This window comes from Thamnophis sirtalis, unplaced genomic scaffold, assembly GCF_051295495.1.
Source record: "Thamnophis sirtalis isolate CommonGarterSnake01/CBP01778 unplaced genomic scaffold, rThaSir2_p1.2 scaffold_4, whole genome shotgun sequence".
Lineage (NCBI taxonomy): Eukaryota > Metazoa > Chordata > Lepidosauria > Squamata > Natricidae > Thamnophis > Thamnophis sirtalis.
Window position 1 is genome coordinate 93,198,515 of NW_028261384.1, and position 19,714 is coordinate 93,218,228.

General features: G+C 38.4%; 1 protein-coding gene across 4 annotated transcripts in view; it reads right to left on the bottom strand.

Annotated features, from left to right (window-relative positions):
* Positions 1-2,383: 2,383 nt before the first annotated feature.
* Positions 2,384-19,714, bottom strand: part of SLC25A39 (solute carrier family 25 member 39) — a 30,490-nt gene continuing 13,159 nt past the window's right edge. For 3 of the 4 annotated variants that reach the window (XM_014062744.2, XM_087713425.1, XM_014062743.2), the window contains 10 exons: positions 19,269-19,328; positions 18,166-18,210; positions 13,822-13,931; positions 11,470-11,537; positions 9,543-9,667; positions 7,313-7,486; positions 6,405-6,514; positions 5,452-5,533; positions 4,004-4,084; positions 2,384-3,558 (listed from right to left, as the gene is read on the bottom strand). In XM_014062744.2, the coding sequence (XP_013918219.1) occupies positions 3,440-3,558; positions 4,004-4,084; positions 5,452-5,533; positions 6,405-6,514; positions 7,313-7,486; positions 9,543-9,667; positions 11,470-11,537; positions 13,822-13,931; positions 18,166-18,210; positions 19,269-19,328 (974 nt within the window). In that variant the 3' untranslated portion in view covers positions 2,384-3,439. The remainder of the gene's footprint in view (positions 3,559-4,003; positions 4,085-5,451; positions 5,534-6,404; positions 6,515-7,312; positions 7,487-9,542; positions 9,668-11,469; positions 11,538-13,821; positions 13,932-18,165; positions 18,211-19,268; positions 19,329-19,714) is intronic. The other variant, XM_014062748.2, reaches the window with a different exon arrangement.

The window sequence follows — 19,714 nt, forward strand, 5'->3', positions numbered from 1 at the left end:
GGCTCAATTGAACCAGGCAAACTCTACTGTTTTTAGCTTCATACATTTTCTCATGAGCTATTATCTGCATATTGCTGAAAGAATGGGAATTGCTTAAGACCAACTGATAAGCTGATGGTGGATGTACGAAACTCAATAGTTTCCCATTGCTGCCAATGTTGCCAAGGTTATTTAGGAGAATCTTATCCCAGTGCAACATTTCCTAATATTAGACTACCGTGTTTCCGCAAAAATAAGACAGGGTCTTATTTTCTTTTGACTCCCAAAATAAGCACTTGGCCTTATTTTCGGGGAGGTCTTATTATTTTTGAGGTGCAGGAGGTGGCAAGCATGGTCACCTCATGGCTGCAGCTGTGTTGCAATATTTTCAGGGAGGGCTTATTTTAGTGCATGCAGTCAAAAGCCCAATTGGGCTTATTATCCGGGGAGGTCTTATTTTCAAGGAAACAGGGTATGTAAATCTTCTGTGGCTCACTATATACGACAGGAGCAGCAATACAACACCTGCGATCACCATGTCATATAAGATTTCATCTGGCTGTTAAAATAAATTCAACTCATACTAGGGGTTATCTTCTGTGTTTCTGAAGTCCACAGGCTGAGAATCTTTTAGTCTTAGCCAACCAATATACACTACCAGCTCTCAAAACCAAAACTGGATTAAAAGAAATGTTCATGGTGCAGCAGTAATGATCTGCTTGTTGGGTGAGGAGAAGTCATTAAAATGTTTAAGAGTAAAGGAAGCCATAGAGAAGCTAAAAGGAATGTATTGTATCATATCTCAAATTATCCACCATCCGATTCTCCCATATGGAAAATATGAACTATATGAGCAACAGAAAGTTAAGATACATTCAAAATAATTTCTTCCTTATCAACTATATATTTTACATCTTAAAACTTTTCTTATTTGCATTCTCTTTATCTTCTAATATATTAATAATGCTATTGTATCCATTTCTTTGCATTCCTGTCATGCCAGTGGTCTCATCTACTGGCCTCATGTGCAGCAATTATTGTATTTGGGGTGCTCAGAATTTTAACAGCTTGCACGGTGGTCAGGAGGAAGGTTTCAGTTTGCTGAAATAACACTATTAGAGACCTAATGATTTACTGCTGGGATTGCATATGATCTACATACACAAAATACACTAAACTTGTTTACAAATGCCAAAAATAAATCACATCGCCTGGTTTATCCAACACACTGACACAACAGTTGAATTCACATCTTATATTAAACTAAACTCCAATTTAGCCCGGTCTATCATGTTTTGCAAACTCATCCACTGAAACCAAGTTTCCCCTTTTTGTTCGTACAATGAAATATATTTATGGGTAAATCTAGTGAATTAACCTATCAGAGTGAGACAAAACAATAAAAAGAACACTCAGCATTTTATTTAGGAATCAAATGCATTCCTTCAATCATGGCAGTTCTCACTAGATAAAGAGTTTTAAAGATTGAAGACATACTTTTTGTTACCAGATGCCACATGGCAGTGTGCGTGCCATTTTTTTGGTCCTAGAGAGTACAGGGAACATTACTGAATTGAGATGGATGACATTGCCTGATTTTTTTTAAAAAAGTTTTCCAATCATGCTATTCCCTTATGGCAGGGGTCAGCAAACCTAAACTCAAAGAGCCATGTGGGCCCGTTTCCCACAGAAAACACTGGGAGCCACAAAGGTCCTAACTGGAAGCCCCTTATTCAATTTTGGAGCTGACCGGAAGTTCAGTTCCCCCACCAGTTTCCTCCTAGCGTAGCGTACTTTTTCCTCTACCTATCATAACCGAAAACCCTATCAATTGTGAAGACAACTGGGAAACCCTCCCCTTGCCATAGAGTCTTCTGGTGTACTGTGCTTCTCCCCGCACCCCCACTGGAAGCTTCCCTCAAAATTGTGGCGCCGACCGGTGATGGAGCCACAGCAGAGGGAGGAGAGAGCCACATGCGGCTCCAGAGCCGCAGTTTGCTGACCTCTGCCTTATGGGGTAAGAAAACCAAAAAGTATTAAGAAAAATTAAGCGAAAGTAATTAAGTTCTGTAAATAGGGCATTCTCACTAAATTTGATTGTTTCAAAATGATTCACTATATTTTTCTACATCCCATCAAATTGTTTGTAGTTCTATTGTGTTCGTACATCAATTCCAATAATGTATTTTGTTCTTTAAATTTATAATCTGTGTTTTTTTGAGTATGTCATTCCAAGATTTCAGATAGCACCAGAAAATGATACTCTTCAGTGTTCTTCCTAAATTCCAAGAGCACGGTCAAAAGATCCCAAAACAGTCATCTGAGTTTTATAATAAAATGTAAGGGTACCTGATGAGGATGCAAGGAAAGAAAAACTCAACAGAAAGACATGTCAACAATCAAGTAATGTGTACTGTTGTTTTGCTAAAAAAGTGGATTTTATTCAAGAAATAAAAAGCTCAGCTTTTCCCCCTCCACAAATATGTAAGCAACAGGCACATAAATTACAACATAGAAGGGACAAGACTATTAACTGCTAATGATGCTACATGAGATATCTGGCATCAAAGCAAACCTTGGCTGGCTATTCTCAGCTCTCCTTCAATATAGCAAATATTGAACCAGAGAACAGGAGTCTAATTTATTTTCATTCATGCTACTCAGTGTGAAGATTTCAGAGTTCAAACTGTTTGTGACAGCGTGAAGGGAAGAGCTGGGCAAAACCTGAGTGTTCAAAATCAGTGTTTCTATTCAAAGCTGTCAAAAGTCCAATGTAGGATTGCAACTTTAGACAACTATATTCGTCATGCACAGGAAAAGTCAGGTTAAAAAAAAAGCATGCAGGCCAATCGAACCTTTGAAAATTAAGATACATATAGAAACATCTGCTGTCTACCAGCAACTTTTACTCTGAAGACCTACCAAAAATCATAATAGTAATGAAGCAGTGGGCATGACAATGCTAGACTGTTTTCTCCCCCTGCTTTTTTTCCTTTTTCAACTGACCAACAATCCCAACACTCCAGGATCATACTATGCAATTGGTTTAAACACAATATATTCTGGAGCATCTCCTCTTCAAATGAGCCAAAAGTTATAGCATCCAATTTTGACAGTACCTAAAGAGGAGAGGGTCTAAAGCCAAGAGGCTTAGTTGTCCATCAGGAAAAAGAGAAAGGCAGGAGACCAGAAGCTAGCTAAAGGCACCTGGAATTTGCCTGATGAATGAGAAATCCTATAAGGAAAGGAAGCAAGAGATTTATTGGTTATGTGGTCTTCTCAATCTTGATTAATATTATTCACAGCTGGGTCCGCTTTTATATCCAACCCTATTCACAAATTTGGTTTTCTTTCTTTCTTTTTTTTTCTTTTTCATCTACCAAAATGTGTCCTTTCTCTTGCTATCAGCATTTCTTTGGTCCATCTGGAGGCCACCATCCAAAGCTCTGTTTATAGGCTTCTATAGACTACTTAACTGCCGTTCCTGGTTCATTTTCTGGAAGAAGGTCTTGCCAAATTCATATGTGCTAATCATGATAGCACAGGCTGGAGCCACCTTGATAACACGAGGCAGAAAACCTATATGAATTTTGGAAGGAAATTGCAAGAAAGGGAGAAAGAGGACAAGTAAATACATCTTGCCAAATGCAAAGCTATCCTGCCTTTTTGCTGATATAGAGGTGAAGGGTATAATAGTTGATTGCCACTGCGGCCCCCATCATTCTTCCTATCTACATAAGGAAAGGGAGTTCTATAGTGCCAATCATCTTGCGATGACAGCTGCAGAAATGCAAATGAATGTTTATCTTCTTTGAAATGTAATTGTCAGACCATACTGACATTATGCAAACCAATTAGCACTGTCAAAAGCAGAGAAATAATATTGTTTTAATGATTATAGAAAGGCTTAAGAGTACAAGATTATAGAACTTTTAATTTTCACTGCCATAATTTTCACCATCAACAAGCCCATCTTCCCCAAAGGTTAAAGTAGAGATTTTACTATAAAATTAGACAATGTCACCTGTAAAGAGCCCTCGTGTGCCAGATTCTGCCCAAATCTTCTGCATAAGTAGCCAAGTTGATGTGGATTTGGGAGTGGTAACTGAGAAAGAAGAAAAGAACAAGTAGTAAACAAGTCAACTGCTATACAATTGTTAGAGCCAAGGTGGCGCAGTGGTTAAATGCAGCACTGCAGGCTACTGCTAGATCAGCAGGTCAGCGGTTCAAATCTCACCGGCTCAGGGTTGACTCAGCCTTCCATCCTTCCGAGGTGGGTAAAATGAGGACCCAGATTGTTGGGGGCAATATGCTGACTCTCTGTAAACCGCTTAGAGAGGCCTGAAAGGCCTATGAAGCGGTATATAAGTCTACTGCTATTGCTATTGCTATTATATTACATTTTCATATTTGCAGACCTGCATTAATATATGAGTTTCATATGTTAGGTTACACATAATCATGTATTCATGAGTGTGAGTGGGAGCACTATAAGATAATTCTTTTTTTTTCTTTTCGGAAAATTTGTCCTATCAATGTTCCCCATACCAAGTATATCGTAATTTGATAGCATTAATCATGCAACCATCCACTCTAAATTATAAAACAGATTCTACATTGGGCATCCACAGAATGACATGTCTCTTTCTTTTCAATTCACCACATAGCACAGATGTAACGTATTAATGAGACTATTTTAATTACAATCAAGCGAAAGAAGCCTTTTTTCTCATGAGGGCAGACCAGTTTGTTGCTAAATTGTTCCTCCAACTAGATGTTGTTAAACACATTGCAAATACTTTAAAGAAAGTATTTGGGAGAGGCAAAACTTCAAGCAAGCTCTGTCAAATTAGAAGCTGTGTACTAACTGGACCAGAAATAATAATCTTTCTGGAAATTTATTCACTTGGCCAAGATAATTGTGAAAAATCAAACTTGAATATCATTTGAATTGAATTGGATTGGTTCTTACCTGCAACTTTTCACATGTGAATAAGAACCAGAGGTAAACTCTTTTGATCAAAAGTTAAAGTAATATTTCTTGCCAATGAGCTAGGATTGCCTCTTCAGTTCACCATTCTGTGTCTTCTTTTTTCTTTATGACTTTTAAATTCAATCCTTTTCTCCTCTATCAATTGTAAATTCCTCTCACAGTGCTTTACAGCCCTCTCTAAGCAGTTTACCAACCTCAGAAGGATGGAAGGCTCACTCAACCTTGAACTGGTGAGACCCAAACTGCCAAACTGCTGGCAGCCAGCAGTCAGCAGAAGTTGACTGTAATACTGCATTCTCACCACTACACCATCGTAGCTCTTAACAGGGGACTTTCCTGCCTAAGCAGGGGGTTGGACTAGAAGACCACCAAGGTCCCTTCCAACTCTGTTATTCTATAATTCTATAAAGTATATATTCAAAGGTGCTACCTACTGTTTAACAGCTACCTATTACTCTTGGCAGTTGCTCACTTCTTACCTTGGAGCGTCTCCATGTTTCCTAGCTCAATCTGTCGCTGGGTCTTTACAACATCAAAGGGCAAAGTCAAAGTAGCAGCCACCTGGAGAACAGGGACAACATTCTGTTAGCCACTATCTGTACAACATGTACACAGGATGAAAACAAATTTGTTTATCTCATGTTCTTAACTTGAATACTAATTATTGCTGAAAATTAATTTTAAAGACTGAAAACCGAGGACAAAGTATAGCCATTCTGGTAAGAAAGAAGAAAGACGATATGATAAATGTTTACTGCCAAGATTTAAGTTACATATTCCTTTCTAAAACTGATAAAAAAGTATGATGCAAAGGACTCAATTAAGGAGACTATGATGTGCTTAGAAACTTTCTTCTCATAGCGTGCCCAGTTGAACAACTAGCCTTCTGTGCTTTAAACAGAAAGAGGTATTAAGATGTGTAGACTTCCATCTTTCAATGAACAATATAATTTTAAAGTAAGACCATTAGTTTCTGTGGTCCATGGATCATTGAGTTCAAGTGCAGAAATGTCAGGCTCTAACACAACCTAATGGATGTGGAAGGAAATTTTACTAAATAAAACTAGGCCTAGACACCAATGGCTAGGCTGTTTAGTAGAGAAAAGGAAGATTCTACTGATAGGATACACTAAAATTAACTAAAATGGATTTCCATCTGTAAAAGGACCCTTCAAATGTAGTTATAGGTTTGGCCACTGGCTTGATCAACATGGCCAGTGGCTGGGAACTTGTAGAATACAACTTCCAGGAACTCGCTTTTATTTGTTGTGATAACTGAGCCAGTGGGAATTACAGCAGGGCTGTATCTAAACCCTACAGATTCGTCTTCATTGCCCATTATAAAGTTCATGTAACTCCAACGTATTATGGATCATAGGTAGATCTCAAGTTTTCATGTTTATACAAAGGCCTATAAAACTCTGGAACTCACCATGCCAGAAATAGCTCCAGCTGCAAAACTGATCATGAAAGTGGCTTCATCAAGGCAGAACTGCCCACACAGCAGATCTTTCATTAGTTCATAGTTATACCAATACAGAGCTGCGGGGAAGCAACAGGAAGGGAAACATGGGGGAAAGGGAAAGAAGTTGTAGATATCAACTCACCATATTTCTTTGAATAAAAGAGAAGCTTTGGTCATTTGTACAGTTTGTAGCTCTCCCAAAACATTAACACTATGGATAGTTTTGCTCAAATGAAGTTAGCCAGACTAAGTAGACTATTAGATTAGATTAGTAGAAGACTACTGGAAAAGTCAGAAATAACTTTCACTGCCCGGGTAGGAATGGCCTGGAGACCTAGGCAAACTCTTATTTACCACTCTGGAGAGTAACTTTGAAGTGAAAATGGGTTCCTGTGGGGTGTGTAGCAACAGCAATGGCATTTGGGTTTATATACCACCCCATGGCGTTTTACAGTGCTCTCTGGGCAGTTTACAATATTGAAGCATTATTTGCAAACTGCCCCCAACAATGGGAGTTCTCATTTTACTGATCTCGTAAGGATGGAAGGCTAAGTCAATCTTGAGCCCTGTTAGGATCAAACTCCTGCTTGTGGGCAGAGTCTGCCTTCAAACTACTGCGCCACCAGGGCCGTTATTATATATGTAATCGTATAATCCCATTCCTCTGTAATTTTTTAAAGAACGCAAATTTCTTTTTTAAAGAGCTCAAGGTGGCAACTGCACAGCCTCCTTACCTAACAACTAAGAAACTGATAGATCTTCAGCTTTAAAATAATGCCCCTCTCAACTGATACCAGCTCTGTTTGTAATGCATTCTAATCTCCTTAAATCCTTCTTGTTGCTAGTGACCCAGATTCCACTTCTTCAATCCATACCTGAGAAAGGAACATCCCGTAACACTGTAGGACCCCAGCCCCTCCAAAGAGACGTCCATCCATCTTGCGCCACTGAAGACTGGATGCAGACACTAAGTTCCCGGTAGCTCAGCTGACGAGACTGCATTTTTGTTCGTATGAGTTCCAAGGGGCTGATCATAGTTACTGCACCCACTACGGAAGAAAACCCAATCTGGCATGAGAAACCGACTTTTATCCATCAACGCTCCTTCCTTGTGCTTCAGGCCAGGGACCCACTAGAATATCAAAGTGGAAGATTGGTTTCTTTTATAAAAACCACTGGCACAGAAACCAATGTAGTCCTTAAGTGGATAATATGAAGGAAATCAATAGAAGTTCCAGCATTAAATCTTTCCCCTGCTCAGCAGTCTCCTTGGATTGGGGAAGAGAGTCACTGAAACCAGAACTGTTTTCTAAATGCCAGGCTGAAAACTGACTGTGAAGTGGATAACAATGATTAACCTGGGAGAACTGATTGCACACAGTGTTGATTATGGTTATAAAAGGCAATTGATGCTTTGGGGCGGTTAATAGAAATACCCAATTTTACTTAATCTCACAGGAATCCTATCACCATCTTTAAACATAGAAACTACACTTAGACATCAATGTGATTTTAAGGAGTGTATCAAGAGGGTGTTCACTCACATTTCAGATAAAAATTTCAAGAATTGCAGATATACATTATTCATACACGCATGTAGGTGTAGACCAGGGTGTCAAACTCGCGGTATCACAGCGGACTTTTTCCCCCTTCACTAAACTGGCCGTGGTCAGCGCGTGATGCATCCAGTCCGCAGGCCGCGAGTTTGACAGCCCTGGTGTAAACCATTTCCATTCTATGGCCTACGACCAATTTATCAAAGATTAATATCCAGGAAAAGCTTCCTTAGGTTGATGGAAGTCTTCGAAGATTTTCAAAAGGGACCTATGGAAAGCTATAAAAAAATCAACATCAGATGGAACCAATGGAGAACTGGGTCTGGCAAAATCTGGGAAGTATGGAAACCATTGAATAGACTGTGCACCGGTATAACAACATCCAGAGACGCACAAAACAAATGGAGCTATCTGGTGGCTTCTGCCCTTTGTGATTGTGGTGATATGCAGACAACAACACATATGTATACTTGTCCTTTATGTCCTAATCATTGAGGACTTCATGGTACGTGTGACAGAATGCAATTAATGTTGCTATTTTCTGAGCAAGATCTATTTAACTTATATTTATAAATATTAATCTTATATTTTGCATTTTAAATTTTATATTGTTTTAAATTTTGCCTTATTTTAATTGTGATGCTTGATATTAATAAACATTATGCACACACCATTTCCTATAAAGATGTCATTTAGTGAGAAGTCTCTAGCAAGCAATTATGATTATGTTTCTAATACAGATGAATCTGACAGTAATGATACAGAACCTTTGGCACGTTTGAGTATAAAGCAAATCATAAACTAGAAGCTTCTAATATATCTGCTTATGTAACATTACAGAAATATTTCAAATATTCCATCTATTTCATATACTTTGTCTTACACCAATATTTTGTATAATACCCTGCTAAAATAAGCCAATGTAAACACTGTATAACAGATAGGGATGGACAACCAAAGCTCAGGGCCTGGTGAGTCTCAGGCAGAAGTGATCTGAATGCTGGTTCATAACTTGTACTTTTGGTCAGCCTTTTATCAGAGTCCTAAATTACTCTAAAAAAAGATTTTGAAACCTACAGACCTTAATGTTGCAGAACCACAGAGCCCCAGGAGATTATTATAGCTATCCAAAACATTTCACAAAGCACTTCTCCTCAAACCCTGAAGGTGGCCACATCTTCTAGATGACATCTGTGGCCATATTAAAGTCTGATGTCCACTTATGAATATTTATGCACAAACGATGTTTCTGCTGGTACTGCCAGCAAAGTACAATGGGTTTGATTGTGTGCGAACCCATGCCTGAAGGGCTGCGGACTAGCCCTCCAAAGAATCACGTAAGTCCTTTAAAGGATGTGGCTGTTTTAAAACCTCCAAGAGGTTTCTCTTATGCTATCATAATACTTTACAAAATACTTGCTTCAAAGGCACAACCTTAATGGCTATGCGCATTTGAAAGGGCAATTTCCCTCCCCTAGCTTTAAAGCAATTTTCAAGTAACAGCAAACTCTACAGTTCCTGCAAGTATACAAAAATTGATGAAACTCACATCTGGCAACTGCACCAGCCACCAGTGGGATATAGTGTCCTTGGCTGTTCATCTTAACATGCAACAAATCACGTAGTTGATCATAAGAAGTGAAATAGATCACGGTAGCAGGGACAGCCATAACTCTAAAGAAAAGAGAATGTACACACGTATAGAAGCTCTACTAGTTCTGATCTATTATCAATATCTATCTCATGACATCAACTCCAACATTTTGCATCAAAACAAAGAGTGCTGTAATTCAACAAGCAGCACTAAGAGAGAGAGAGAGAGAAAACCTTGTAATTCTGAAGAACCTAATTCTGGTTTCTGATATTCAAAAGTTTGAGTATTATATAGTTTGGGCTGCAATCAATTGAATGGACTTCTCAGAAGCCATGTAGGAATTTTTGGATATAGGTCAAATGGACTTCCATTCATCGGCAAGAATAACTTTGATATTCTCAATAAAGATATCCTCTTAAGACTGCAGATTCAGAATCTGCATTTCCACGGGAAGCCCTTTGATCTAGCTATAGATCCCATCTCAATCCTGGGAATAGAAAATATTCACTCTTTGAAAGAAACAAAGGCAGAACTGGAGAAGGGAATAAAAGGAGAAGTTGCCAGACCAATGTTGAGAAAAGGGAAGACTGACATAATTTCGCAGAGCTTTAGAGTGAAACTGGAATTCCAGGAAAAGGGGAAAGTAAAAGGAAATAGTTGATCTTGCTTCAAAAACAGTCAGTATTTTTGTAAATAGAGATATACAGTACTTGTATGTTCTACTCAGAATTCAGATTGGACTGTTTCTTATGTGATAACTGTGCTAAGTCAAGTCTGTTTCATTTTATTGTGCTTCTAGTCAAGCTGGTAAATTTGATGTAATTTCAGTTTTTTCTCATTCTTTTAGTTGAGCACATGAATATTTACAATGAGTTACTGTATAACGATTACAACTCCATGTAATCTCTCTCTTAAAATTCTGCTATATAAATTCCTATCTGAAGTGCCATCTTATGCTATGCCTGCAGCATTTCTTCTGCATTTTGTTAGTCTCATTCAGGGCAACTATGTAATTTCTGGGCCACAATTTTGAACATTTGCATTTACTTTTTAAAGTTTTAAAAGGGGTTATATTTCATCTCTTCCCTTTTTTGTGATAGCATTTTCTTAGCTCTCTCTCTTAGGAAAGAACTGAAATCCTGTAGCTCTAAACTATTTACCCAGGAAGTTGCATATACATTATTCTCATTTTTGTCTCATTTTGCTTTTTAATTGCCAGATCGACAGTAAAGGTAGAGCCCAGCTTGGACTTAAAGACTAAACTGCAGAATGCTTCTACGGGTAATCAGACAAACGGCTAACACTTGCAAAGACAGTTGGGTAAATTTCTGGAGGTTTTTTCCCCCTCCAATTCAAAGGAAAAAGCTGCAGAAAAATCCCTCCACTCTTCAGCTTTCAGGAATACAGACTGGAGGTAGGGAGTTTAGTTTTTGCAATTAATTGGGACAAAGATGGGAGGATCAACAGTCCCTATGCACTGGGGAGAGCAGGGATGGCTGGTCATTATTTGAAGCAGTTCATTTAATGTTATCCTGACTTCAGGCCCTAATGGGCAGGCTCCATTGCGATTGTCACTTAAGGATTATCTGTACTGGGTGCAACACCTCTCTTTCTCTAGAGGAAAATGCTAGGTGAGATATACTTGGAAGACAGGAGGTGAGAGCTGGAATTACTCCACTGTTACCTAGAGGATGAGTCTATGACTTCTGGATGTAGAGGTTTGAAAATTTTAGCCTTCTATTCTACAAACCCAGTTGATTTTTTATAATTAATAACTGGGGGAAGGAGGGAGAATAAATAAGAATATTTTAAAGCAGTGATAGTGGTTTATGACCCAGACTTCTGTTGCCTGGATTTTTATTTTAATCATTTTTAGACTCACAGAGTAGGTGGCAGGCCACTCCACAAGGATCGAACACCTTCATGCCGTATTATCTTCACAAAAGCATCCTAAAATGAACAAGAACAAGAAAGTATAGACATGAAGAGACAAGTTAGCATGAAAAAAAAACCCATCTGAAGTGTTTTAAAGCATACATAGTTTGTCCATTCCAATTTTGCTAAACACAAAGCTAGGGAACATTTTCAGTAATCAAAAACTTCATGCAGACGAGTGAATAGCTAGACGAGAAAAAAGCATTTTTCTTTAAAGCAGGTCGATTTTTTTCCCCATGTTCTCCTCTGTGGTAAAAATTTCCTCAGATTTTATATACAAGTCCTGTCCTGTGAGCTTAGTCGACATATTCTTTTTAGAAAGGTTGTTGAGAAGATGGTCAGAGATGAAATGGAGATGGAGATGGATTACCTGGATCCATTCTATGAGTGTTCAGACCTATTTATGGGACAGAAACAGCACCCATACAATGCTTGAATGATCTCTGGTGGAAGCAGGATGGGCAGAGTACATCTATTCTTTTTTCTTGACCAACACACACCCCTGAAGCTTTTGATATTAATGACCATGATATCCTTCCGGATCAGCTTTGGGGACTGAGAGTAAGCAGCATGATGTTGCATTGGGTTACTTCCTCCCTCCACAGCTGGTTTCAGTCAGTGTTGATTGGGAGTGAGAGGCTCAATTCTCAGCTCCTACTCTGTGGGGTTCTTCAATGCTTGATGCTCAATCCAGTCCTATTTAACATCTACATAAAGCCACTGAGTGAGATCACCATGGGGCAAAGGTGCCATCAGTATATTGAGCCGAGGTGGCGCAGTGGTTAAATGCAGCACTGCAGGCCACTTCAACTGACTGCAGTCCTGCAGTTCGGCTGTTCAAATCTCACCGGCTCAGGGTTGACTCAGCCTTCCATCCTTCCGAGGTGGGTAAAATGAGGACTGTTGTTGGGGGCAATATGCTGACTCTGTAAACTGCTTAGAGAGGGTTTAAAGCCCTATGAAGCGGTATATAAGTCTAACTGCTATTGCTATTGCTATGATGATGATACCCAGTTATACATTTGCACCCCTTGTAAGTTAAATGAAGCTGTTGATATCCTTCCTTGGAATCTGGAGACTGTGGGAATCTAAATGGGAACAGCAAATTTCAGCAGAACCTTTACAAGACTGAATGCCTTTGAGTTTTGGCCCTTCTGTACCTGAGGTTTTACCATCTATAATGCTGGATGGGGCTGCATTTCTCCAGACACACCTGGTAAGCAATCTGGAGATCGTTCTGGATTCATGACTCCTGCTCAAAGAAAAGGTGGCAATCATGCGCAGAGGGCTCTTGTACAGCTTTGTATGGGATACCAGAAGGACTCTTTCATAGATCAGTGGCTCTACTCTTAATCATTGCTTTTCTGATTTTGTTGTTTATCAGATTATTTGAGTCAGAACTGTCTGATTCTATATTTTAACTGTTTTTTTTCCGCTAGAGATGTATGTCACCCAGAGTCCATTACAGTTCTGCAGCCAATAAATTTAAATAAATAAATAATTTAAAAAAAACTGATTAAAGAGGCCATTCTTCTGCTTTATAGAGCCACTTTTTTCCAACTAGATGCTTCTCAAATAGGCTAGACTACCTCTCCAATGGCATACATCTTTTTAGGGGAATGTGAGTAACCTTAATTCAGCAAATGCAAGAACCTAAATTGACTTGGTTTCTTATTAAGCCTCTTGTTTCCAGGTCTTAAACAATAAATGCTTCCTTTTTAGAGGATTTGGATTAGGTTCCATTTTGTATTTTAATAGGCATGAAATGCTACAACTTCTGAAGCTCCCAGGCAGCCCAGACTTTGCCCATGCTGATTAGATAGGAAAATGCATCTGGTGGTGGAGGATAGCTAGTCTAAACTGTTAAAGCTACCATTCTTTTAGTTACTCCTAAGGAAATGTATATTTATTTATTTTCATAGGCATATAATCACATGCCGATTTTAAAAACAACACTCAACAATTAACTTCAACCAATAACAGTATCTGATAAAATAAATATCAAATAATAAAAGCATAATCGAATACTGTATTTTTTTAAAAAAAGGCAATGAAGCAGATAGCTCCACACCTCAGTGGGAGTAACTCTATCCACTAAGCTTGCAGCTCATAAGTGAGCAGAGGTCCTCCCTCCCTGTGTTGAAAGGAGATAAAAATATTACTTCTACCAGTTTTTACCTTTGAAGGACACTGGCAACACAGGAAGCTTAAGTAATTTGCTTAACTCAAGTGGAAAACACAATCTACTTGATCTCCTTAGCTGGCAGAGGGCTCTGCCCTTTCTCATGTGGAGCCTTACCAGAGTGCCGGTAAAGTGAGTGGGAGCCTTATACCAGGCTGTGCAGCTGTTTCCATTCTGACAAACATAGAGATGGTCCATGAGGCCATTGCAGTAAAGGAAGCATTTCCCTGTTGAAGAGAGGAAGACAAAAACAAAGGTTCTCAGAGGTAGGGAATTTACACATAGTTCGCTGATTTGCTACAAGTAATGTGTTTCTAAATACTCTGCCTCCCATAAGTACAGTTTCTCAATGTTTAAATTTCTCAATATTCTATGTTCCTCAAACACTTTAGCTGCCCTGTTTTCATATGCTCCCAATGCTAGCCATGTAAGCAGAGAACGCAAGCACTCAGTGCAGTTTTGTGATTCTAGCCTTCACAGACGCAGGAAAAAGCTTGCAAATGTGCAGCCGGAAGCTGGGATTCTCTCAAAAGCAGGAAGAAAGAGACAGCAAGGGAGATTTTGGATGCTTAGAAATTATGGCTTCAGCAACATGCATAGCTTTTTCTCTACACGAAGGATCTAGGACTTACCTAGGATGACTAGGGTTCAAAACTAGGTCAGCTATAGCTAAAGCATTGGTCTCAAGTATATCACATTCTCAAGCCTGCAGTATTATAATATAGCATTTTCAAAAATCATCTTTGAATAAAAATCTTTCACCAGCACAGATATAGACAGTCATTGTTACCAGTGACAAGGAAAAGAAACTAACAGCAATAAAAGCTCATATCCCCCCCAAAAATGAGAGCCTGCTTACATGTTGTGATCAGATGACAAAACATAATTTGTATTTCCACTTTGCCCAGATGAATAGAACTCACATCTTGATTTACTTATAATTCAGATGATGATGATGACTCTCCTAAGAAAGGTAGGCTTATATCTACGGGCTATACAAGTCTGCTTGTTCAAAGATAGAAGAATTTATTTTATTTGAAGCAGGGCAGGAAGGATTATTTCTTATGAAGTGCCCTGCTTTGTTATTTTCCAGTTCTACTGTTGTTGCCAGTTGTTCTCAGACATTAGTTTAAGCTGATTATAGACTAAATCAGTGAGTGTCCAGCTTACTCCATGTCTGCATTATCCACAACAAGCATGAAATTCCAGCATTCGTGAGTTCCCTTAAAAAAATTCCTTTGGATTTGTGAGTTGCCCTATTGATACCAAAAGTTATATGGTTCTCATAATTGAGATATTACTCTTTCTTTGTTCATCAAATTTATCAGTGTATATTTCTTAGCTATCATGATCAAGAAGTCATTTATTTTTTAAGTGCTATTTGTGTTTAATAGTGCATAACACACACACACACACACAATTCTCAAAGAATTTAGAGTTTCCACCATAAGAGATTTAAGAGACCCAAGAACAAATCCCAATTCATGTTTAAAAGGCTGTTTTTATGAAAAGGAGACATCATCCATGCAGGATGATATCCTCTAGGTTAGCGGTCCCCAATCTTTTTAGCACTAAGGACCAAGTTTTGTGGAAGACAATTTTTCCACACAACAGGAGGGGGATAGTTTGGGTTTCACTCGCCCGCCTGCTGCTTACCTTCAGCTGTGTGGCATGGTTCCTAACAGGTCACAGACCAATAATGGTCTATGGCCCAGAAACTGGGAAACCCTGCGCTGGACAGTATTCCCTTGAAAAATCACCAAATCCCTGATGTTAACAACACACCAAGCAAGCCAAACCACAGGTTTTTAAAAAAAATTAAGATCCCAGATTGGATATAAATTAACGAGAAAATCATGATTTATTGAAAGAAAAATGAAGAGGAAATATGCATAAGGTGAGTTAAATGTCTGTGAATTTGATTGGTTGAGATGGAAAAGGGAAGAAATAATTACCCATTATCACCACATGCAGTGATGAATGCATTTTGTGCTACCTGATTTTTAGTTCCATCTATACAAGCTTTCCATTAAAGCATTCTAACTCACCTGATTACAAAATAAAATGTAAATATTTCTATAGTGTTTTCCTTTCCTATATTGGCAATAAAGATGAAAGAAGAAAGTGAAAATTAAGCCTCTAAAAATCTTAGATCATGTCTGAGCAAAATCTAACATTTGGGAAGATATTCAGTATAATTATTTCTGATCAGAGAATGAAAATTTGCAGGAAGATATTGTATGCAAAATGCATACTGATCCAGCCACATGTCTCTCACATGAAGGAGTTACGTCAAAGAAGAGAAGAAGTTACAAATCCTCTACTCAGAAGAGATAAGGGAAAATTCTACTCTGAAAAGAGTATGGTGCCTTAGAAATGTCCTAGCCTATGTAGGATTAGAGAATCTATGTCGATTCTACTGCCTAGATTACAGCCAGTAAAATAAGATGATCAACTCTTAAACTACTACAGGGGAAGGAGAATTTTCCTCAGTAACCTATTGGAGGCTGAAGAACAACAGGGCTGAAGTATACATTTTTAATAATCTCTTCTCTGCCAACTAAAGGGATAGATTGCGTCTAGCAGACAGCAGATCTCTTATATCTTAAATTAATATCGGAATTACATACAACCTGACTTGAGGCTGAAAAATACTTTTTCTTAAATTAAGACCTGAAGTAGAAAGGTGAGGAAACAAAGTTTTGGGGTAAAACCTTTCCTTGACTATGGTACCTTACTGCAAGGTTTTCATTTAATGAGAATTTTCAAATAAGCTATTCCCCTTCCTGCCATCTAAAGGGCTATACTGCGTACACTGTGTGTATTGGAGGACTCTTCTCTCCTACTTTCACTCCCTAGAGATCAGGTATGTCTAATCTAAAATGGTGGGCGATGTACGGCCCAGTGCAACTAGTAATGTGACCCCACAAGATCATAAACTACTAACATTGTTATATGATTTATATACCTTTGCTACAGTATGCATCTCGTATGGGGTACCGCACCATTCCTTTCCTCTCAATGTGACCAAGGCAAGCCAAAAGGTTGTTCACCCATGCTACATATATTAATTTATAATAGCTGATTTTGATGAGAGAGGCAAAGCAACCTTCCATTGTGCAGTTACAGCTCTAATTGACACTATGGCTGTCCCAGTTATGTCACTGAGCTTTCTAATTCAGAACTTGCACTCAAGTTTACTTTTCCCTCATTATTTTCTTCAGTTTTGTTTTTGATAATAATAGCAATGGTAATTAGACTTATATACTGCTACATTGTGCTTTATGGCACTCTCTAAGTGGTCTATAGAGTCAGCATATTGCCCACAACAATTTGAGTCATTTTATCACCTCAGAAAGATGGAGGGCTGAGTCAACCTTGAGTCAATCAGGATCGAACTCATGGCAGTGGGCAGAGTCAGACTGCAATACTGCATTCTAACCACTGTGCAACCACAACTCACATAATAATATGTGGATAGTCCTCAACTTATAATCATAATTCAGCCCAAAATTTCTATTGATAAGCAAGACAGTGAATTTTGCCACATTTTCAACCTTTGTGCCTTAATTCTTTAGTGAATCACTGTTGTTAACTTAGCAACAGTTAAGTGAATTTAACTTCCACGTTGACTTTGCTTGTCTGATCACAAAAGGTGATCATATGACCCCAGGGCACTGCCAAGCATCTTAATTTTGATCACGTCCATAAGGATGATGCAACAGTTGAGTGAAAAATAGTAATAATTCACCTTTTTCACTACTGTTGTAAGCTCAGATAGTTACTAAATAAATAATTGTAATTCAAGGACCATCTGTAATATGCCATTTGGAGTTTTTTTTCAGTGGAAGGCTGGGTAAAAACGGCTAAACTAAATTTGGAACCCAGGTATTTTGCTAATTTAACATTATCATAGTTGATCCATATGTGTATGTTGGTATGTATAAACAACTCAGAGTTACTTAGAATAATTCCATTTAATAGGATACTAATAGGATTTAGAATCTAAAATCCTCTAAAATCTTGGAATTATGGGATCCAAGTCTAATAGGCTAGTTCACCTAGGACCACTTATAAATTTTCATTAGAACAAGGGTTCATATCAAGAACTTCTTGATTTCAATCCAGCCAATATGTTACAGCAGTTTCTCTGACCTGATGCCTTCCTATTATCAAACATCAAGCTATCACAGTTAATTACTTCAGTGATTATTGGACTTGTAGTCCTAAATATCAAGAGGCAACAGGATCAGTAAAACTGCATTGTCATTTATTTTCTATTGCAGACCAATGAGTGCTAAATTTCTCAAGGAATAATGGATATGAACATTTTCTCCTACACAAGTCAGGAAGGAGGGGGAAGGACTAAGAGCCTACAACACTCCTTTGGGAGTGAGAACAGGGAAAGAGTTGGAGAGGTGACCATGGCACCTTAGCTGGGAAAGCACCTGAAATACTCACATTTGGGCTGGTGAATGCTCCAGGGCATAGACTGTACTGACAACACTGAAAGAAACAACATGGACACACTTAATGACAATTGGGATTAGGAAGGAGAAACAGTTGCCTAGAGGGAGTTGTTCTTCAGGAGCTTCAGCTGGAGCTGGAGGAGTGAAAAACCACTATGAAAGTTATTAGGTGTTTCTCCTTTTCTTTTTGATAGAAAAAAATACAGATGCCGATGATTCCACCCAAGTAGGTTTCTTCATTTTAAACATATGTCTAAATACTGTGGCTCTTATGGTGATGAGTTTGAAAATGTGTGACTCGTGCCTGATTAAAAAGAACTGAAAACCTATATAAATCTTCCTGATGTCTTCACTTTAAAAAGGTTTTAAACCAGTTTATCCAGGCCTGGATAAAACTATAAACTGGAGATAAATAATAACTATAAATCTTCTCAGCATGATCCCCTGCAATAACGTGGTCCCCAAGTCAGCCCCATTTATGCACTAGCAGTGCCTTTCCTAAAAGTTAGTCTTCAAATCCACCCCCCCCCTCCAAAAGCAGTTAGCACAGTTCTCTTGCGCAGTATGATTTTAGAAGCTAGATGCAAGAAAACGCTGCTCTTTTTTTAAAGCACAGAAAGCTTTTCCAAGCAGAGAGAATAGAGACAGATTTTTTTAAAGGAGAAAATGATAATTAAATCATTTGCTTCAATGATGGTAATCAACTTGGATTAGACAAATTTACAGAGAGAAAATCAGCCAATTACTATTACTGTAGTCATGTGTAATCCCAAAATACTATTCTCAGGATCAGCAGTAATTGCTGAGAGTTTGCTACTGCACTGATGAATCTGCTTATGACTTTTCCAAACATGTCTGCTGATATTCATGCGACAAGCACACTGGACAGGGCAGGATATTCATCTGATTCTATATAGCACTTCTGATGGGTTGAGAGATCATATAAATGTATAATACAACCTAAGCTCCAAATTGCTATAAATGGCTTGCAATGTACTGCGTGTCCGTCTTGAACTTGAGTGAGTCTCAGTAGGTTAGAATACTTCCACAATAACATCAACTTTTCCTTCTGCAATCAAGGAGTAAATTACTTACCTTTAGAGAATGGGGTTCTCTGAGCCTGCAATCGGATTTTCACTACATCCAAAGGTGTGACTGAAAACACAGTATTGAAATGTGTGATTATGTGACACTTAAGCAATATAACATGTCAAAGCACTGAATAAATATATTGTTCAGGACCAAGTGAGGTTTGTATTGGAAAAGGCATTTTAAATGATAGAGTCTTTCACAACACGTTTGTAAAGCCTATGGAGGTAATATGAACTCTTCAGTTCAGTCCTCTTCTGACATACCGTAGAATTTCCAGCTGAAATGGTCAAAGACAAGGAATTCCGCCTTTTGGCAGAAACTAGTTTGGAAAAAGGTGATCTACCACAATGACAACATTGCAAAAATAATCTTTCTTTTCTTTCACTCTCCACAAAATCACAATAGGGGGAGGAGAAAATCAAACAGTACATAGGAAGAATGCTCACACA